We start from the raw sequence: 21,701 nt of genomic DNA, 5'->3' as shown, positions 1-21,701 counted from the left end.
ATGTTATTTTAATAGGTTTATGTGAAAATTAAATCAGGAAAATGGAAATTCACTTATTCTATAGGTCTGCTGCGGTGGGTATTATATTATAACTCAGTGTAGTCTGAATGTCTTGTGTAGTCTAATTGTAATTCCATTTCTTAGGTTAATAACTAGAGTCGCATAATAACTCTCAGCTTCATGGTAAAAATGTTGGGCTACCTTTTAGGGATTATACTATCATACCAATGTCTTAGTTCTTCTTCCTCTCAGTATAAACTGACTTTCTTTCACAACTGAAACTTCATCTAATACATTGGAATTTAGGTTATGTTATTGTTACATTTACAATTTCATTAGCAATTTATTAATTGTTATCGCTTTAGGAAAAAGATATTTAAGATTTAGTATTTAGGATATTTTACACTTCTTATCACAATGCCGAAAGTCGTTTCCAGAAGTATAGTTTGCTCAGACACTAAAGATCAAGAGGAGTATAGTGAAGAAAAGCCACTTCATATCTATTACTGCATTTGTGGACAAATGACATTGATTTTAGGTAAGCCTCTGTTTAGTTTATCTTTTTAAATTTCTTGCAATAAATCTATTACGCTTGTGCTTGTCAAGCAAGTTTATAGGCCTAGCTAAATTTGTGACTAGGCCTAACTTAGTCTAATTTTTCCTCTGCACTAAATCCTAACAGATTTGTATTTTCTACCCAAGGTATAAGTTATTAGGCAAAAAGATAAGTTACCACACTCGGGTGGACTGTCACTAGCAGGACTCCATTTGGAGTCCACTCTATTGTGGGGCCTATTTCAAACCAAATACAGTAAATAAGTTACAGTACTATATCAAACAAATAACTACATAATTGGAAAGAACATACTTTAATTGAATTACTTAACTGCCCAAATTTGACATGAATACGACCAGAGTCCTTTGAGTTCCGCCTCCCAGAAGGCAGCGAAAGTATGACTCATCTGGTATCATCATTCTATTCACAACGAAACCAGGAAAGTCCTACAAACATATTTGATAGCCCAACCTAACATAACTGCCGCAGCACGATGGATAAAGGTGTCCTTCGTATAATACGAAAGTGCCCAGAATTATCAGTGGAAATGAGCAGGCCTAATAAATGTGTAAATGTGTAATTATCGCTAAGATCGATGAATGTAGAAAAAACTCTGTCAGCTTCGGCTATTGATTTGGCCAGTGAAGGCTTATCTCAAAGGTCTGTTAACTTATAAGGGCTTGCTATGAGTTAACTATGTCGACTATAACTATGACAATACTAGTCTATGTCCTGCTGTAACTTCCTATCTTACAGTATGTTTCATGCCTAATTTATATTATTCAAAATTAACACCAATATTGTCCTTCTCCCTGGCTCCCGCTGCATTTTAATCTCAAACCTGCAACTTTTTTATGATGTGACTAGGCCTGTACTTTAAACTTACATGTTTATTCCCCACTACCACTATAAAATCTACTCAGTCAGACATTAACCACAAGGCTAACTACGTAAGTATAACATTACAGTAATACTTGACTTAGAGTGTGAGTATTCAAGCCTACGTGATTATAGTATTCAAGTAGGCAAACTGATTTCTCAATCATATGATAAATTACCAAAAAACCATTAGCCTATTTTAATCGTACAGGCTGCATTTTTCTAACCTGTATGTTTCTTCCAGACTGTGCCATAGAAAAACTACCCTTGAGGAAACGCGATGGAGCCAGAGTAATTGACGGAAGCAAACACGCACATAAAATGACCTTTGATACTGATGAAACAGTTTACATCAAACGCCAGGAGGGGATAGAGCGACAACACAGGATGCGTTGTAAAAAGTAAGAATCATCTTTAACCATCTCATATAAGTTAGGCCTATAACATTGCTATAAGGCCTACTTTGTGTTTTCCCAAAGTTGTACTTCTTCTACTATTAAAAGGGATAACACTAAGATGCCTTTGTTCAAAGGTTATTATTAGGCTAACTTAATAATATTCTTCCGTTTGCTGGAAAGTAAAAGAATAATAATTAGTATCTTAGTATTATTTCCTTTGATTTATTAATGGTGGTCAAGCAAATGTCATTTAACCTATGAATCCAGGGCCTTTAAAAACGGATCAGTGAAACCAAATTACTAAACTTTGACTAACGACTAACAAAACTAGGTCTTAACTAAATTTAAAACATCATTTTCCTTTAAATATTTAAAATTAAGTACAATCGGACCTCGTTAGTGAGAACCTCGGTAAAACAAATTCCTCAGTAAGACAGATTTTTTAAATCCCCTTGAAACTTTCATAAAGGTCAATGCTAAAAACACATTTATACAACGTAGTAATTAGGTTAAAAACCTCCATAGAAGACAAATGGGCTAGGACTGATACATTCCTATACAACGAATCTTCTTAGCTCAATACCACTACAAGACGAATGTGATCTCTATAAGACAAATTTCTCATGAGCTTAACCTCCTTAGTAATTTACGTAGTTTTCAAAACAAACAGAAGCTTGTCTTAACATGAAACCCCCACCTATCCCTCTTCCTTCCTCAATTCATTGTTTGGCACTTTAGCCTGTGCAGTGGACAAGCGTCTAATAATATGGCGACGAATAATGGCAGTATTAAACCTCGATAAAACAAACACTCTTAATTAAGAACACCTTGATACTTACTACAAATTCTTCCCCTACCCCTTGAAATTCGTCCTCAACTGTAGCAATTTTCTTTTGTTACAGTAATTAGTTTAACTTAAAACAATAAAAGATGATAACACAGCTTTTAAGAATTGAAAAGTGTTCAAATCTAATAAATAACAACTAACTATTCTTACTCCTTCCGTTATTAACAGATGCAGATTACCTCTCTACTATAAGCACGACTTGAAAAGCAACGTCAACTTTATATTGAAAGGAGCTGTTGTTAAGAGTTCAGGCGAAGGACCAAAGATGGATATTTACAATCAAGTTGCGGTGGAGAAGCCTAAAAAGATTATGGTGACAAAACACACTAAAAACATGGGCAAGTTCAGCTCCGTTACTGTGTCTACAATTGATGAAGAGGAGGATGAAATTGAAGCTGTGAGTATTACATTATTTTGCTTACAGGAGACTCCCTCTTATCCGGGGACATCTTTTAACCGGACATCGGTTTATCTGGACTACACTCGGCGGAAATGATATCTCTTTAACCGGACAATTTTTATCAGCACATTGGTTTAACCGGACTAGATCGGCAGGAAGTGGGCAGTACTGAAACGACTGTTCTCGTGGGAAAGATTTGAGACCAGTGATCACATGTCTAAATACAATGCTCTCCTAAATTTAAGTTGAATATCACAGTAAACAGTCCGTTTTAACAAGTTTTTGGGGACGTCGGTTTAACCGGAAAACCCGTTATCCAGACTCCTCGGGACCAAAGCCAGTCCGGATAAGAGAGAGTCTACTGTATTACAATCAAAGCAATTTCTTTGGTTTTAAAATTTGAAACTAAAAAGGAATGATTTTATCAAATTTTCATATAGGAACAATGAGATATTTTGTACACTAAAATATTGATTTTAATAATACTGTCTCCCTCTTTAGTTTTGAGGTCCCTACTTCTGGAATGGAATATCTTGAACTTAAAGCGATTTACTCGATACACTTTATGTGGTAAAGTACGCTCCTGATTAACTGATTTTTGGGACCGAGACTACCTCTGTTACCAAGAATCTTAGATAACACAGAGGTCGAATAGATGTTGGAATTGGGTTAATGTACAACATTAGGAAGTCAAATAAAACTGGTAAAATTAACGATTTTGTTCTAAAAAAAACATAGCCCTCTAATGAAAATAATCACATCAATTTTTTATGAAAACCTTTTTTTTTATGAGGTAGGCCTAGTGTTACTAAAGAAAAACACAATACAAACTTGCTCAACAGTTCTTCAACAGTATAAAAAAATAACAGTATTATTATAGCTACACTAAACTAATAAAGAGGGTTCTTCCTAGTTTAAATAGCTTTAAATTATATTTTGTTTGAGTTTGACAAGCTATAACTTGGCACAGTCGAATCATGTAGACAGTAGCCTATATAAAAACATTGTAATGATACAGACTTTACATTTCTATTTTGCACATTCTGCAGACAACTCTTCCAGCTTACTACTGTCGATGCAAAAATTATGTAGACTCGAGTTTACGATATCACACCTCCGGAACCTTACCATTAATTTTTATCATTTACAAACTATATTTTTTGTTCATACGAACAATTAATAGTGCTTTGAACGGGAATTTTCGACCTAAGTTGACAAAGTTAACAAGGATTTACAAAATTTACAAGAACATGAATAATAATGATGTTAAAATTATGAAACTTAACGAAAATGTTTATAAATAGCCCTTATATATACCATTAAAATTTTAAGCTCATACGGTAAATAGTTTTTTGGTAATAATTGTCTAAAGTTGAGATTTCATCGACAATGGCGAAAAAACCCCTATTTTTTCCACTTTTTCGCTATATAAATTAGATAAAGTGATGTTAAATGTCAAAAATCGCTGGAATATAAAATTTGACAATATTTCCTTTAATTTGATAGGTCTCTCGTCAAAATCGAACAAGCCGTTCCGGAGGTGTGATATCGTAAACTCGAGTCTACATAATTTTCGCACTGACAGTAATGTTTGGTGGTCAATAATTGTTTTCCTAGTGAATATAAAAAATATAGGCCCTTAAGGAACTCGGGTAACCTGAGGTCTCGGGTTCACAAACAGTTTCTGGACATCAATTTTTTAAAGTTGAAAATGAGTTTAAAAAACCGACCTCGGATAACCTGAACGTACAACTGTTCACAGAGTTCTGGACATTAATGTTTTTTAAGGAACTAAAAAAACTAAAAGAATCACTTTTTTGTTTCACAGAGAGAGGTTGCTGACTCGTATGCCAACAATGCCCGCATCATAGAAAAACAACTGGAGAGGAAGGGGATGAACAAACGTAAAATGGTGGTACAACAAACACAAGCGGAATTGGAGGCCAAGAGGAACCGAGTCCGGGGCACTTTGATTGATAAATAAACTGCCTTAGTGACTGCATTTTACTGTGTATATTGTAAATATTTTATTTATAAGTGAAAAATAAATGGAAACACCTATTGATGAAAAAAGTTATTTACCAACTCATCCACTCCCTTCAAAGTTTACTGTCAATTATTAATTATCAATTATTTAAGATGGGCACTCCACTATGTGCGTATTTAAACTCAAATATGAGTGTAAGATGAGTAGCGTGATCCTGACGTGTAGAGTACTTATAATGGGTAATCACTTAATGATGATTTTGCACCTTTTCAGATTTTGTTTTGAAACTGTAGAGTTTTTAGCGAGTTTCCGATAATCCCTAGAAGCCAAAAACACCATCGGTTCAAATTCATATGTATATATCTATGCCAATATTTTTGCTTACAACATGCGTTATACACTTTGTTGTTTTGTTGCATTTTTATAACCGTGGATTTAATTGTAAGAACAAAATCTATGAATATGTTTTTCTTTTAAAATGGTTATATCTAGAAAGTTAATGTGTGAATGTTGTATTTCTTTTGAGAATTTAATATGTGTCAAGATTGAATATATGTGTTTGTGTAAAATGTTTGCTTCTGTTTGTGTTCCTTCAAAAAGGCAAAGAATATTGTCAACATAACGGTGCCAGTATATAATTTTTGATTTGTAAGGGTTGCTTTTGATCAAAATTTTGTTTTCTCTAAATTATTCATGTAAATGTCAGCTAGAAACTTCGGAAACTTTCAGATTGGTTGACATTTTTAATAAATTAGTGTTAGTTCCAACAGCCTTCAGTCAAAAATTCAGCTACAACCTGTTTTGCTCCATTTGATGTCATATTAAAGCAGCTATTATACCGTAATGTCTCAACGGGTCCTTAAAGTGTGTATGCTCAGGGTGGTTGCCCAATGCCCATGACCAGACTGCATAATGGTAAAGGTAGGTGCTGCAAAGGTAGTAGCTGCACTTTACCACCATTGCAGTACATACCCGGTGTTAATTCTTAAAATCAATTCAGACAAATGGAAATACGCTTAGTCGGCAGGTTTGCGGGGGTATTTCGTAAATAAAAGCACTTTTCATTTATCCATTCATTTATGACGCTTAGCTCGTTACGTAAATATAACTGTAAAATTAAATAACCACTTTATCTTGGTCGGACGGCCTCAATTGACTGAAGTATTCATGATTACTATTCCGATAGTTTCAGTTGACCTAATTGTTGATGTTCTTAGGCCCCGGCCACACGAGGTGGCTTAACCGCGCGAAGTTAAGGGGTTGAATCAAATGAGAGTGGCTACACGAGGCGAAGTTTAGCCGCATGTACGGTTGAGCCACGTCATGTCGTCCCTCGACCGCGCGAAGTTAAGCCGCGTTGGAGGGGATGACACGCGCAGTCTTAAGTGGCCACACGATAACGGTTCGCCCGCGCGGCAGCCGCGCTTATTGGAGATATTCTTCGGACATTTCTAGTGGTTTTTGAGTTTGTTTTAAGTGTTTTTTACCGGTTGCATGGTGTTAAAGCAATGTTTGATACAGACAAGCTTATAAAACTGGTCAAAGACAAGCCATGTTTGTGGGACAAGAAACTGAATGACTACTCAGACAGAAGGTGCCGGGAAAAGGCGTGGGTTGAAATCTCCGAAGTATTTTATGATTGATCTAATGTGCAAACTAACATAAGTGTTTCGTCCATGACTAAAAAGAGTGAACTGAACCACAGACAATATAATACTCTAAGGTTTACTCCATTGTCTGTGACCGAACTATGTTGTAATACAGTAACGATACTGGTAAAACCCAACCGGGAGCGGTTCATCCGCCCCGTGTGGCCAGGCACTTCGCGCGAAGATAAGCCGCGCGGCTTAAATTCGCCTTGGGTGGCCGGGGCCTTAAGACGGTGACACACTATCGATCTTTTCCCCGAACAAGACCCCGAACCGAGCAGGGAGAAGGGAGAAGGGAGGTCGAAGGGAGGATGTTCGATAGTGTGTCACGAGTCCGTACACCGATCAAGACGCCGAACAAGACATCAGGCCGAGCAGGGAGACGAGCGCTCTGGAGGCGGTTTTTTGGCGAAAGATCAAAGAAAAGATCGGTCCGATGTACGGTCCGATGTACGATAGTGTGTCACGGTACATTTTTGCCCCGTACATCGTCGCGAGCGCCGCACCGAGCGGCCGCCTGCGCTAGCATTGATAGTTCCGCGCTCTCACTCGCACACACTCTCTATCTCTCTCCAAACTTCCTTTTGCCGCGCTCGGTAGAATTCGTCTGGTCTTGGTCATGTTCGGGGAAATGTTCGGAGTAAAATTTTGCTGATATTTATCTCCCTTCTCCCTTCTCCCTGCTCGGTTCGGGGTCTTGATCGGGGAAAAGATCGATAGTGTGTCACCGCCTTTACGTTGTTTATTATAAGCCAATCATCGAACTCAGTTGAGAGAAACGACTTTCGGCTTTCCAAATATTGATTTGCTAATGATTGACTTAGAACGCAAACACAAACCTGTGTTCTTGAGATATTAGTACGGATCTCATTACACAAACTGTGGCGAGAACTTAACAAATGATTGGAACATATTTCAGCTTATAGCAAGGCTAGCTGTTATACTAGCTCATCGACAGAAGTGATAGCTTGTTTGAATTGTTTTTAACTGTAGATAGACGTTAAGAAAAGTTTAGATTTTGTTTAATTATTTATTACAAACACATCCAGTGTAGTATAGTGTTGTGGGTATAATACGGGTGACAGGCAGCGCTACCTGTTGTTGGCGCAGTTAACTACGTACTGCTTTACCGACAAACGACGATTCTTGACGCAACGTACAATAATCATTATACTATTCTACTGCCAACCTTCTACATTATACTATAATATAGTATAATGATTATTGTGCATTATTATTAGAAAATAGTGCTATTTGGATATATAGTATATTCCAAATAGCACTATTTTCTTCTGCAAAAATCATTACATGAATTATAAGTTAGAAAAATGTACAGCTGATATCCTCTATCCTGCTGATTATTTTTGAACTAGTGAGTAAAATGAACTTCGTTAGAGTTAGCCCTGAAATAAATTTATTGAAAACAGCCAGCTTATAAAGCACGAAAACTCTACAGTACTAGACTAGATATTCACATCCACACTTCGCATGGAGGTTTGCTGTGACTCGGTGTTTCTTGTTTGACAAAACAATCAGCTGATGTCACCAGTGCATCCATTGAACGTATGTTAAAAACTTATTCTTATTGTTGCAATAATAATATAGCAAAAAAGAAAGCCGCTGGTACATTCAAAAGGTGTTTTGCAGGATATTCACGCACTTTCTCAACTATCTGTGAGCTAAACATGATCAACTGTGAAAGAGCTTGATTTTAAAACGATATTCAAGTCAAAACACCAGCTGTCGATGTTATGACAATGACAAAGGTTGAACAAATAGGGTGAAAGTTAATGCAATAGTATTATGTTTGGTTGTCAGTGTACCCTTTAAATAATCAAAACATAAAACAAGATAAGAGTGTTTGTTGATTATCTGTAATTGGTCTGTGTATGCTTGTCAATCAATCCTTTTGCTATCGGTCACTGTCTGTTGTGGGATCACATGTTGTTTAGTTTGTACCATCGATGTATAATAACTCTACAGGGAGTTATTATACATCGATGGTTTGTACAGTATCTCTTACTCTTACGCATCAGATAAGGTTTTGTTAGTTTGGTAAATGAGAAACTTTGTTTGGTAATAAGTTCGTGGTTTCTTTTATGCCATACTTTTGCACATCTACATAGACCTCAGAGGCCTGTGCTTGAAACTACATACATTAGTGCAAGAATGACATGTACTGTGTTGATAAATTTCAAGCACCGGAACTGGGACGCAAAAGACAACAATGTCTTCTCCTTGGCAGTTAAAGAAAATCGAGGACCTCAAATTCCTAATGCCAAGAGACCATCCCCACTATTTACAGCATTAAATCTAAATAAATTTTCAAATTAACCGGCTCACACTCCGTGAGTTTTTGCCTAGACCACCCGTGCAGTAGTTGTATCACTCCATAGTCCGCACATGCTGCAGTATGACGTCACCACCATATAACTACACCGCGCTCTCTGTCAATCACATATCAAAGCTCCCGCTCTATTCACGGCTGGCGCCTCGCTAGTCGCTCTTCCTCAAAGCAGGAATGGAACACGTGTTACGACGACTATTTATAAGCCATTAGCTGCAACCAAATCCGGTAAAGCTGTGAGCATTGATCTGCCGTTTAAATTAGTCGTCATAATGCAGCAAAACTATGGTTACGTGCGTGGTGGAACTATAGTAGTTCTTTTGATCCGTAGGGTTGAAAGGGATAGGCTAAAATCTGGAGGTCAGGAAAACAAAATTTGTATCATTGGTTGACCAAATTCATCCGCTGATTTCATTGAAAAATAGTTCCGATTAATAAATACATTACTTTATCTGCATTATTTTTATATGTATACAACGCATGCAATTATTTCAATGTAATAAATGTCTAATGATAATTAGACTAGTGCCCACAATTTCAAAATATTTCTAGTAATATCCATATCGATCTTATATGGATTGGCCTCAGTTCTTGTGAGGTAGGATGTTTGTGCCACCCTATGCATTTTGCCAGTTTATGTGGCATAGACTAAAGAGTCCCTATAATATACTCTACTTACAATAATATTTACACACGATCGATCATTAGTATCACGGCCGGGTGTTCATTTTCGATTTTGATAAAACCTTATACAGACGTTCGATGGATTTGTGAGAAATTATTCATTTCGATCTAAGACGAGATCATACTGAATTCAGTGAATACACAACATGGTGTGTAGCCTATTTATGAGACTAAGACGAGTTAAAGAAGAGCGTTGAATGAAACATATGTTATCTCTATTGTTGACTTAACAGCTGTTTCTTTAGTAAGGACTATTGGTTAAAACCTTATAAAGGACAGCTGGGTCCATTTTTGAACCAAAAAGTTACTGACTTGTCTTATGATTGAACCGGTAACCTTTTGATTACCTAGCGAGCACTTTATCCACTCAGCTGCCTATGCATAACCTTGCTAAGCATGAAATTTGTATATAACACTGTTTTATTTTTATTCTAAGCAGTAGGCCTATATTTATTAAAATCGTAAGTGTAGCCTTTTAATTAATCAATAATAGTCTTTTGAGCTTATTGTTAGCACCAGCAATTTAAATAATATTTTGTCTCAATGCAAATCGAATCAGTGTTAACACTTAATGCAGCTATCTTCCTAACGCTAAAAATAAAAGTGCAAATTATCGAGCCTCGACTAAAATACCAATATTTGTAAACTTGCCAGACTAAGGGTTTACATTTCCTCGACTGAAGGCCAGACTTGACGGAGCACAACACGAATGCAAACGCCTCTAAATAGACTGCAGATTGTTGTTGAGAACATGTAAAACATCGTTTGATCGTCTTCTCCATGGAATAACACCTTTCTGTGGAGAGTAGTGAACCTAGGTTAAAGTTGTTTAGACATTGGCACCTTTACGAAACCGAAACCGGACATAACACATACTACAATCTATAGTTAAGATTTTACAATATGAGGTAAATACTGCACAGTCCAAATTTAATTTTACTTTTCAACGTTTCCTAGATATGATTCACCGTTTCTCAAAACTTCATTCTGGACCCGGCACCGATTTACTTTTTCGTTTTGATGTCCCCAGAATTCAAAAACACAACCCGTTCAAATTCATAAACATGTATGTCAGTTGGCACGATAACTCGATCAAAAATCATCCGACCATTATAATCATTTTGTAAAAATTTGGTACATTGAGATAACCTTCAAACGGGAGCACTAACCAGCATTATCGGACCATGAGTAAAAATAGAATTTTCTCATTTTTGGCTTTTCATAACATTTCATAATTTATTTCCAAACCATTTCGTAAAGCTTAAAAACAAACAATTTAGCATATGGAAACGTCGCATGCATAATGGTTATGGATAAGCTTAAATTATATAAACTGTAAATTCAAAATTCCAAAATTAATTAAACTGCTGTAAATTGCTTGTTCATGGATATATTTCGATCAAATTTTGCAAATCTGTTTATTTCAAACTAAGCTATTAACATTTCACTAAAAACACACTATATTACCTTCCATGTAACAGCAAACCTACGTACTCGTCAAATGTATTTGAATGGTGATTTTTCTTACATGGGAATATTTTAGCGAATTATAATCAGTTGTATAAAAATTTGCTCTGTATGCAGGTTTGCTGCGGCGGTGTCATTTTACAGCTATGCCACTTAACCTTAAAACTATTCGTGTTAGAATATTAAAAGAGAAACACTTGCAAGACAATGTACCGACTTGTGGCTTGTAGTTGTAGCGATCCAGAAATAGAAAGACATTCCTCCAAGCCAGGCGTGTCGTGTTGTTTATTGTTGTTTACAATTTGTATCCCGGGCCGATGATTTGGCGCATCTTGCCTCCGATGTTTACAACATAGACACAGCTCGGGCCCCCAGCCTGCTTCCAGCGTCTCTCTACGTCTTCTACGATATATTTTGAATCGATACATCGCATCGATATTGCTTCAATTATATGTAATGACGTATGTTTTTTACACACTGTAAGCCAGTAAATTCTGGGTAAAAGATTAGTGGTATTTTTTTTATACTGAGAAATTTTCTGGTTTATGCGTTACAAACCTTTGAGCAAAGGCTGTGGCTGTAGAAAATATACTTACTTAGTTTGTCATAGTTTGATTTCATACTTATTGAGTTTTTGGATTTATTTTCTTAAATCCTATTATATGTATTGGTGTTAATGATATTTACGTAAATGCATGGAAAACATACTAATAGAGTTAATCAATTAAAAAAAAACTCTCCATTTACGTTGTCTTTAAACATACAAAGAATATGTGTTCTGATAATGTATGGTTTTTTTATTTGGGAATTGGAACTTTTATCCTTTTAAAGCTTGCATTTGAAAACCAAATGTTTCGAATTATCAAGCGGCAAGCCATGTACACAGACATTAAAAATTATAATGACATAATGGTTATGAGATACGTTTTTTGCAAATTTTCCCCTGCTCTTGGGGGGGGGGCATCCATAGCCCCTGGAGCCACCACTGGCTCACGAAGTATATCTCCTCATTGACAATTCATTTTCCTGCTGTTTCATTGCTAAAACTTCATTCCAAAATAAATTTCTTGATAGTTTTTATCTTTCTTAATGTGTCTAATCTTCTTTATACTATAGGGATCTTTATACTATAGAAACCCGGAAAACGTTCATTAATCCTACGTTAAAACTGGCACTTCAAGGCACAAATTGGTTCTAATCGTTTGTTTAGTATCTAGGCCACATACAAGTACAGTAATACTTTAAATACTATCAAGTCACAGATGAAGAATAAGGCTACACGACTCCAAACTATGATTTTATCATATACAATCCACCTATTTTAAATCTCGTAAATTCGTAGTTTTATAAGTTGTATTAATCTAATAACTGTCATTATCAAACCTAATTATTTTGAATGATGAGGGTTTTCTTTAATATTTTCCTGTTCTTATGGTGTGATCTTTTGAAAGGAAAACGGGTATTGCATTAAGTAAGTAAACGAGTTTTGATCCGTATCAAAATTCGTAACATTTCTAAGTAAAATGTTCATCACCAACGTCCTCCATTTCGAGAAACACTAAAATATATATATTTCAAATTCTACATTATTAATCAACCCTTTAACACAACAAATTGAATTGAACCTATAGTTTTAGAATTAGATCACAAAAAGCTTCGTTGAACTACGCTTGAACTTTATTACAAGTAATATATGGTAATATATTCATCGACCATATGTTTTGAGGGATTTTATTCCATTTCCAAGTGCACGCAGCTGGTACAATAAAATTCCAAGTTTAGTCTCAACTAGCCATCAACGTATAGGGTTGGTCTGCTGCTTGTGGGGCCACATAGTGTACTGGGTGGTTCAGAAGGGTTTATGAGGTTTTTTGTCCATTTGCACGTCTGTTTACGGAAACAGAGCTACATACGGTCGTAAAATCGGTTTTGAGGCGACCGAAATTCTTACAAATAGTTACCACATGGCTGCGGCTCGGACGAGTCGATGCATGCTTAAACATGGTGGAACATGTGTTGTCAGATGTGTTGGCATGTTGACCAATGACCAACATGGCTGCGGTCTGGTTTAGTATTGTAACACTAAGGATTGCATTAAAAAGCGGTGATTTGATTGTTTATCAATATTCATATTTGTTTAGTATCTACACCAACAAATCATAAATTATATTATTTACTCCTCACAGCTCTGCGTGAGCGTTTAGTGAAGACGACAAAAATAAATTTTCACAAATAAATATAAGTTTAAACTAATTTACGTGACTATCAAAGCAATTCTGGCATAAATACATAACATTTCCCATATTTTTTTGTTCCTATAGTAAATGACAATAATATTTATTTATGCATGTGTCCCTTAGCCATTAATTCAAGTGAAAAACCCCGATTTTGATTAAATATGGTACAAATGTGTAAACCTTCTTTTAATCAAACTAGTTTGTGAACCAGCATGATCGGACTATGGAAAAGGTGTCTTTAAGTGTTCTCGTACAGTAAATTGTTACGGAGAGAATTTAAACCATTGCAATTAATAATCCCTATGTTATTCTTATGGAGAATAAGTATACTGTTTTGTAGTTTGCTTTTTCATGGATATATTTTTCTGATCAAATTTGGAAAATTGGTTAATTTCATACTAAGCTATACACATTCCACCTAATGTTAATTAAATCTATATAAATAAAATCCAATGTATGTATGTTTGTTTGTCCTTTATGGACTCCGAAACCGCTCGACAGATTGCAATGAAACTTTCAGGCATTATTAAACATTATTCAAGGATGGTTTGTGTGAAGTTTGGTGCAGATCCGTCAAAAGGGTTCCGCCCCAGTGGCTCTGGAGTTTCCCATGTTAACCTTATCCCTACAAGTTACTTATCCCTTATGAGTACTCATATTTAAACGGAATTAAAGAATCTTAACAGCTGAAACAACTAAGCAATTTGATTCTGTGATGTTCAATAGCATTAAAAAGTTAATAAGTTTACCAACAGGGTGCAGTACGATTACTTTTTTTATTTATGACAACAGCTAATTTGCAACAAAAAGGTGAGTGAGCATAGCGAACGAACTTCAACCTGGAGGCGAGTTAGCGTAGCGAACGAGCTATCCCGAAGGCAAGTGAGCGCAGCGAACGAGCTCCAACCTAAAGGTGAGTCCGCGTAGCGAACGAACTTCAACCAGGATCTTGAAAATGAACAAGTATTTGACATAAAACCACATTAGGACAGGACGACGTCTGTCGGGCCAGCTAGTTTTAAATATGAATACTCATAAGGTTAACATAAGAAACTCTAGAGCCACTGGGGCAGAGCCCGAAAGGATTTTTTTTTTAAATAGATAGGAATATGTCTATATGTTAATCGGAAATGTGAGCTATCATCATACCAAAATTTCAACCCAATCCGGCCTGTAGTTAATGCGTGATTGAACTTCAAACAAACAAACAAACAAACAAACAAACAAAGAAACACACAAACTTTCACATTAACAGTGATGCCTTTGTGGGGACTAATCTTCGTTCAGTGAACCTAAAACAGTCACATCGAAATGAATTTACGGCCACCAATGTCACAATGTTTACGCCAGTTTTGGACGCATCTTATGCGTTGTATAAACCCTCCAGATAGAAAAAGTTATCTCCAAGATCCCAGCTGACTTTGCCCAGCTGGGTGTAACATATGATCTAAAGTCACATGTTTGTTGCCCTCGTCTGCGTTATCAGTAACAATAGATAGGAACCGAACATGGTGAGAAAAAATCGTAGAAGTTTAATTAACCCAACAAAGAATAGTGTAACTTTGTAGACAAGTATATTACAAACGTATATGATGATGCATGCATTTTTATTTTTAACAATAGGCTAATGTCAGACCCTTATGTAAGTATGATGAGTTTGGAAGAAGTTTATATTTGGTTAATTTTAGTAAAATACTGAAAATCCAACCTCAAAAAGTTTACATCGTCTTAATTTACGAGTGCCCTAATTTAGGATATTAAAAGTTTAAAACGAATTAAAACTCTTGTCGAAAAATTAATCAATTTCAAAAGCTTTGGATGTTTCATAACCATTTTCATATTTTCTATACTAATTGTAATCATAATTAATTCGAACTCCTTTTTAACTTGGTTTACCTCAGTAAGAACTAGGCATTTACTTTTCACATACCTATATTAGGTCTACTTGTTTATTTTGGGTTTTAATCCCGTCACGAAGAGTACTACTAACTGATCTAGACAACTGCAAAAAGATATTTGTCTGAGAACTTTCTTTTTATATTAGAACTCCTTCTACACCAGAGCCTCGCTAACCTAAGAACTAATCGGGGCCAGACCCAGTTCGAATTGGTAAATTGTTCGCATTATTCAGGATTCAATTAAGTTGCACACAAAATATAAAAAATGTAAATCATTGGTCTTACGGTGGTTAGTATTTACACAGACATTTGGCATCCTCAAAATAGGTAAATTACCGCTTTGACGCGCAAGACCAAGAATTTAGTGATGATACCGGTTGCGCAAGTCTGCAAATGAAGATAAGAACTTTGTATGTTCATGATTATGGTCATATATTGCGCCTGCGATCACATCAGTATCGAGTCGTCTTCTACGGTCGTGGAAGAATATACAGTACATAACATTTCTCGGACTTCTTCTCGGCCATTAAAATTCACGTGCATTTCCCGGTTTTCTCAGTTTTGGTATTTCAGAATAAATCGGTTTTTTTTTATTAAATACATTAACCTCTTCTCCCTAACAACAGGTGAACCGTTTGTGATTAGCCAAACGTTCGGACTAGCGGGGTTCAGATTAGCGGGACACTATGGTGTTTTACCCCGTTTCAAAGAACGGATCAAAATCGTTGTTAAATGAATATTAGAACTTTTGCAGCCAACTCCAGCTGGTGTTAACCCAGCTGTTCAGTCTGATACTTGACAGTCAGAAAGTGAAAGTGATCACACTACTTTCAGCGCCTTCGATAGCTCAGTTGGTAGAGCGGTGGACTGTAGAGGAAAGTCGAAGACATCCATAGGTCGCTGGTTCAAATCCGGCTCGAAGGATTATATTTTTGCATTTCAAATTCATTTTCAAACTAGTTTAACTTACAAAAACTTCGAATCTGATTATTTTTTTTTAATATTATTCAGTAAAATGTTGTATTTTACATCTACCTTAGATAATGCAAAGATACATTTTTTCCCTTTGTTTAAGTTTTAGCCAGTATTATTAGAATATAAAGTTAACATATTAAGTTAGTTGAGCTACTGAACACGCTGATCTAGATGACTTATTCCTGATAAGGATAGTTGTGTCATATCACATTTCACAGTAACAAAAACAAATGTGGAAAATGTTATGTTAGTAGAGATAAAATTTGGTTTAAAGGTGTATAAACTTGAATGAGTTCACAAACCAGCATGATTGGACCATGGGAACGTTTAACGGGGGGTTTTATGGGTTAAAAATGGGGGTTTCTAATTGCTTACACAAAATTTTTCAATTGTTCTCCAGACATTTTTAAAGAGATTAAAAAACGAATAATCCCTATTCGTAGGTCTACGAATAAAAAAACTACCAAAGTAGTTTTGTAGGCCTACTGTGATTGGTTAACGGAGAAAATAAAAAAAATTTAATTAAAAATTTCCGTGTTATTCTTATGGAGAATACAGTATAAAATGTAAAATGTTGGCTTGTTTATGGATATATTTTGTTTAAACTTGGCGGATATATTTATTTTATACTAAGCTATTGATATTTTAGTAAAAAACACACTCTATTAGTTTCCCTGTAGCAGCTAACCTAGGTACTCGTTAAACATAAATGTTAATTTAATAGGTTAATTGAAAATCAATCCAGGCAAATTGAAATTCGCTTAGTCGGCAAGGTTTGCTGCAGCGGGGTATTAATCTAAAGGAGTTATTTCTTGTTGTAACTAATTTTGAATTTTGACTTGTTAAATGTTTTTTTATGGTTTATCAATCAAATTAACCAATGTAAGTAAGTAATGGGAGACATGTGAAGTCTTTTTCTGTTTTTCTTTTTTACGTCCGTGAACACGATAACTTAAGGAATATTTTGTTTGATGTTTGATCAAATTTGGCTTGAAGATGTAGGGTAGTATCAACTTGAATGAGTTTGCGAACCAGCATGATCGAACCATGGGAACGGGGGTTTTATGGGGTAAAAATAGGTTTTTTTTCTTATTTTTGACCCCCAAAACATAAAACTTCCCAACTTCTCTAGATCATTTTAAAGAGAGAAAACAAATAATTTAGTGCTGTATATTAAAGTTTTTTTTTCAGTTATTGGTTATAGGAAAAAATTAAAAAATCATAATTTTACAATGGTCATGTTATTTAATTTTATGGAGAATAAGTTAACTGTTATAGTTTGCTTGTTTATGGATTTATTTTGATCACACTTGGCAAATTTATTTATTTTGTACTAAGATATTGATATTTTTAAATAAACCCCCCACTTCATTACCCTCCCTGTAGCAGCAAACCTAGGTACTTGTTAAATATAATGTTATTTAAATAAATTTAATTGGAAATCCGATCAGGCATACGGAAATTCGCTTAGTCTGCAGGTTTGCTGCGGCGGGAGTATATTAATGTTTTGCATAAAAGTTGTTTAAATTGTTTCTCGAATACCAAGTAATAATCGGCTATTTACTACAATGCACCATTAAATATTATGATTTATCCTAAACCTAGCCAAACTATAACAATAAAATAAGTATCCATAGAGACGGCTCATTTTCATTATTTTGAGAATTGCCAACACAAGCTAATTTCTTTTACTAATAACTCTATTCTACTTTTTTGACACGTAAGTTATTACAATGAGTCATATACTTTCTTTTGCGTTAGGTGTAGGTGTTGGGTTGGCAGTTAATTGGCTGTTGGACCAAGTGATGGGACCTCCTCCTCCTCCTGCTGCTGCTCCTCCTGTGTTAGGTGGGGCAGTAGCGTTTCACGGCCACCCTCAAGCAGCCGGGGGGTAAAAGAGCAGGGACAAGTGCGGGGGTATGGCAACGACAAGAACAGAAAACAAGAACAAGAACAGAAACACCCAGTAAGGGTAAATACCCCCGCCGCAGCAAACCTGCAGACTATTTAACAAGCCACGCCTTAAAGCTACCTGTAAAATGAGCATAAAATTGGTGAGCCGCTAGATGAGCAATGGAGTCATTACTTGGAACTGTAGAGGATGGAGAAAAAGCTGAGGAACAAGAGACTGCTGAACAACTATTGAAACAGATCACAAATGGAGGATTGACAAGATAGAGGAGGATTGACAACTTGATCAAGGACTTGAATCCAACTATGAAAAAACATAATTTGTCAAGGTAAATTAAACCAAGAAGACGAACAATGAATTTTGCAAGACTTGTAATGATGACAATTGCATGGAAAATCCAAACCTGCTCAGTCTGTGGACGTGAGACCTACACCAACACTCCAGCTGAAGGGAATCTAAACATGTTTAAAGAAAATACACGTTGATACATTGTTCCTTTAAAATGTGTTTTTATTGTGCTTAGTATTTGGACCCGAGCAACAGGTTTCTCTGCTAGTTGAAAAAAATGGAAAAAATTGAATGGAATGTCCATGTGCAGGACCCATGATGTTAAAGGTTTTTATTAATGGTCAAATAAATGACTCGGAGATTTTATTTTTTAAATGTTGTTCAGACAAACAGAAATATTGTATAGTAAAAACTGAAAGTATAACATAATAATTATGGAATACTGACCACGCTTGTAGCTAAAACTTCCGACCTAGTGACATTGTTTAGCTTCAAGTTAGTATTGTTACCTAATTTAAAATTTTTTAGAATATTTGGATGTCAAGCATAGTGCATGTGCCAAAGCAGAAAAGGGAGAAATTTGACGTTAAGTCTGAAGAATGCATAGTGGTGGGATATTGTGAACATTCTAAAGGATATCGCCTCTTGTCATAAAGAATTAATAATGCTGCACCCTGTTGGTAAACCTTTTAGCCTTTTAATGCTATTGAATATCATAGAACCAGCTTGTGTAGTTGAAACAGCTGGAAAAATTCTTTAATTACTTTTAAATATGAACTTAGTTTGTTGATAAGCATCTAGACTGCCAGTGCAACTCCTAGGATCGGTAGGATCGTGGATCAGATCGAAAAACCCCCCACCACCGCTCAGTGCCGATGGCGTGACGTCAACCATTTCTGCAACGATACGGAACTGAGTCATGAGCCTTTGTGGTGAAGTGGATAGCGTGTCGGGCTGATAATCTGAAGGTGCCGGGTTCGAGTCCTATTGGGAGCACTAACTTTTTGTCAACAATTTTTTTCATATCAGCAAGTTTGGTTGGTTTGGTTAGGTTATGACAGTTTAATTTTATAATTAAAAGATTGTAATATTGAATTTGAGACATTTATAATTTTATTTTTAGAACAGAGCTATTTTTCGATTAGTAAACCTTCATTCGAGTTTATCATTATCAGCAAGTTTGGTTAGGTTATGATAGTTTAATTATATTTAATTCAAATTTAATCTAAAAATTATACGTTTTGACAGTGACAGTGATACAGATAACAATTTTCCGCGAACAGTTGGATAAGCTATGCTGATGCGCCGGTATGATTCGGAAGCGTACGACATGGTGCGGTTGTGGGGGGGTGATCCACTGATCTGATCCACGATCCTGATCTGAGTCCGATCCTCGGACTTGCACTGGCAGTCTAGACGCTAGTCGAGGTGTTGGCCCGTCCTACGTACGGGAATTCAGTAGTCAGTTAAAACCGTATACAATTCAGATCAGCTAGTTTACACATAAAGACAAAGTTTCTTGCAGTTTTAATGTGAAAAATCATCTTGTAAACAAATGTTGTGTGACCAAATATGTTTTTATTCCATGATAGGCCTATACGATATGCATTTTAAATCCGATAATTTTACAATAAAACAGCAATTCTGCAATTTTTACGATGTGAAAAGCGTTGAAGTGAGATTTGCAGCCGATTCGCACAGACGCACACTGGTTATAAGTAGCCTACAGTATAGAGAGTAATAGTCAATTGAGAAGTGTATAGACTTAGTCAACGATACCACCTTCCATAGCATACCTGCCTCTTCCATAATTATCACCACAATACAACTACTATACACAATTTCCAGTAGGTCTGAATAGAAACGACCTAAAATAAAACGATAATATCCAATAAAGTTCACAGTACACATAAATCGTCACACCTATCCTTTATATTAATTTCAATGCATTAATTGCTAAATAAATAAGTGTAAACAAAGAAAAGTAAAAACAATAACAGTTTGTTTTGAAACAGCTGTTTGGTTCAAATAACATTCATTTGAAAAAAAAGAACTCACGATTACTAAAAGAACTGGTCACATGTAGCAGAAATATAAAAAGTAAACACGCTAGTAAAGCTAATGACGTAATTGTCAATGTTTATTATCCATACCGTTATCAGTTCTATCCTTAATTACCCACCCTCATTGAATAAGTGTACATCGTAATTTCCCATATTAGTTAATTTAAACTACAATATATTCATAGTTGAAATAAAAGTGATATTTTCACTTTTGGGGGCGCTGACAGGCACCCCCAAACGTAACCACGCTGAACACGATTTCAGAAAAGGATGGTTTGTCTAATTACAAAATGCTACCATGAAGTATTAAAACATGTAAAGATTGTTATTTTTCTATTCTTTCCTCGAAAAGTGGAATAGTAAAATAATTTTCATTTATCCTTATTTATTAAGACTCGTGTACAGAGCCTCGATTTGTACTGTGGTTTAATTAATTTTGGTCTAAACTATTTTAAACTGTGGTCTAATTATCTCTACTAATCTTACTTATTTCCTATAATCAATGAAAAAATAAGAGTAAATAAAATAACCTCATAGTTCCATAGTTTATATTTAACCAGCTGTTAGTTAAAACAAATTATATTGCTCTACAACAAATAGAAGATTACAAAGATTGCTTTAAAAAAATATTTTGAACATCCTAGTATTTTACTATGTATAATTTAATTAATCTGTCATCCTCTTACAGAAGAATTGAACTTATCAATGATTTGCATTACACATAGTATAAATAAGTCAACCCTAAGTATGTCTTTACATTTTTATCCAAATGCTGAATTTGTGACACAAAAGCTGAATGTTTACAGCTGTTATGTTAAGCAAATTATTTTATGCCAAAAGCTAGTTTAGAATCTTAGCGTCGGCTGCTAGACTTTTAAAAAATTAAAACTTAATTTCTAAAAAAACTGGGACCCTAAACTAAATTTATGGCTTCGATATTCCCTAGTTCTCAAAATTATCTTTCTTTCAACACAAAAATCATGAAAATCCGTCGAGTGGTTGATTCAGAATCGTGAAATAAAAAAAACACTGTTTCGTTTTAGCGAATTTCCCATATAGGGAATAAGCTATTACCGTAGTACTCATGGTAAGACCTGGACGCGGGACCGATTTT

General features: G+C 35.4%; 1 protein-coding gene and 1 non-coding gene across 2 annotated transcripts; both read left to right on the top strand.

Annotated features, from left to right (window-relative positions):
* The first annotated feature begins 282 nt into the window (after positions 1-282).
* LOC128995037 (STING ER exit protein) lies at positions 283-5,141 on the top strand. The gene is made up of 4 exons (XM_054419910.1): positions 283-538; positions 1,680-1,836; positions 2,849-3,077; positions 4,909-5,141. The coding sequence occupies exons 1-4, from the start codon at positions 418-420 to the stop codon at positions 5,062-5,064; spliced, it is 663 nt and encodes a 220-aa protein (XP_054275885.1). The 5' UTR covers positions 283-417; the 3' UTR covers positions 5,065-5,141.
* An 11,044-nt stretch (positions 5,142-16,185) lies between these two features.
* Positions 16,186-16,273, top strand: Trnay-gua (transfer RNA tyrosine (anticodon GUA)). The gene is given in 2 exon segments: positions 16,186-16,222; positions 16,238-16,273. It is a non-coding gene; the product is annotated as a tRNA-Tyr (tRNA).
* The last annotated feature ends 5,428 nt before the right edge of the window (positions 16,274-21,701 follow it).

Source organism: Macrosteles quadrilineatus, unplaced genomic scaffold, assembly GCF_028750875.1.
Source record: "Macrosteles quadrilineatus isolate MER2022 unplaced genomic scaffold, UCM_ALF_1.0 Scaffold_5__1_contigs__length_97177068, whole genome shotgun sequence".
Lineage (NCBI taxonomy): Eukaryota > Metazoa > Arthropoda > Insecta > Hemiptera > Cicadellidae > Macrosteles > Macrosteles quadrilineatus.
The sequence above is the reverse complement of the archived record's forward strand: the minus strand, read 5'-3'. Positions and strand labels throughout refer to the sequence as shown.

Bases quoted from the DNA above. Each gene is read 5' to 3' on its own strand.
- LOC128995037 (XM_054419910.1), top strand. From the start codon at position 418: ATGCCGAAAGTCGTTTCCAGAAGTATAGTTTGCTCAGACACTAAAGAT. The intron at 539-1,679 runs GTAAGCCTCTGT...TGTTTCTTCCAG, and splicing joins ACAAATGACATTGATTTTAG to ACTGTGCCATAGAAAAACTA. The intron at 1,837-2,848 runs GTAAGAATCATC...CGTTATTAACAG, and splicing joins CACAGGATGCGTTGTAAAAA to ATGCAGATTACCTCTCTACT.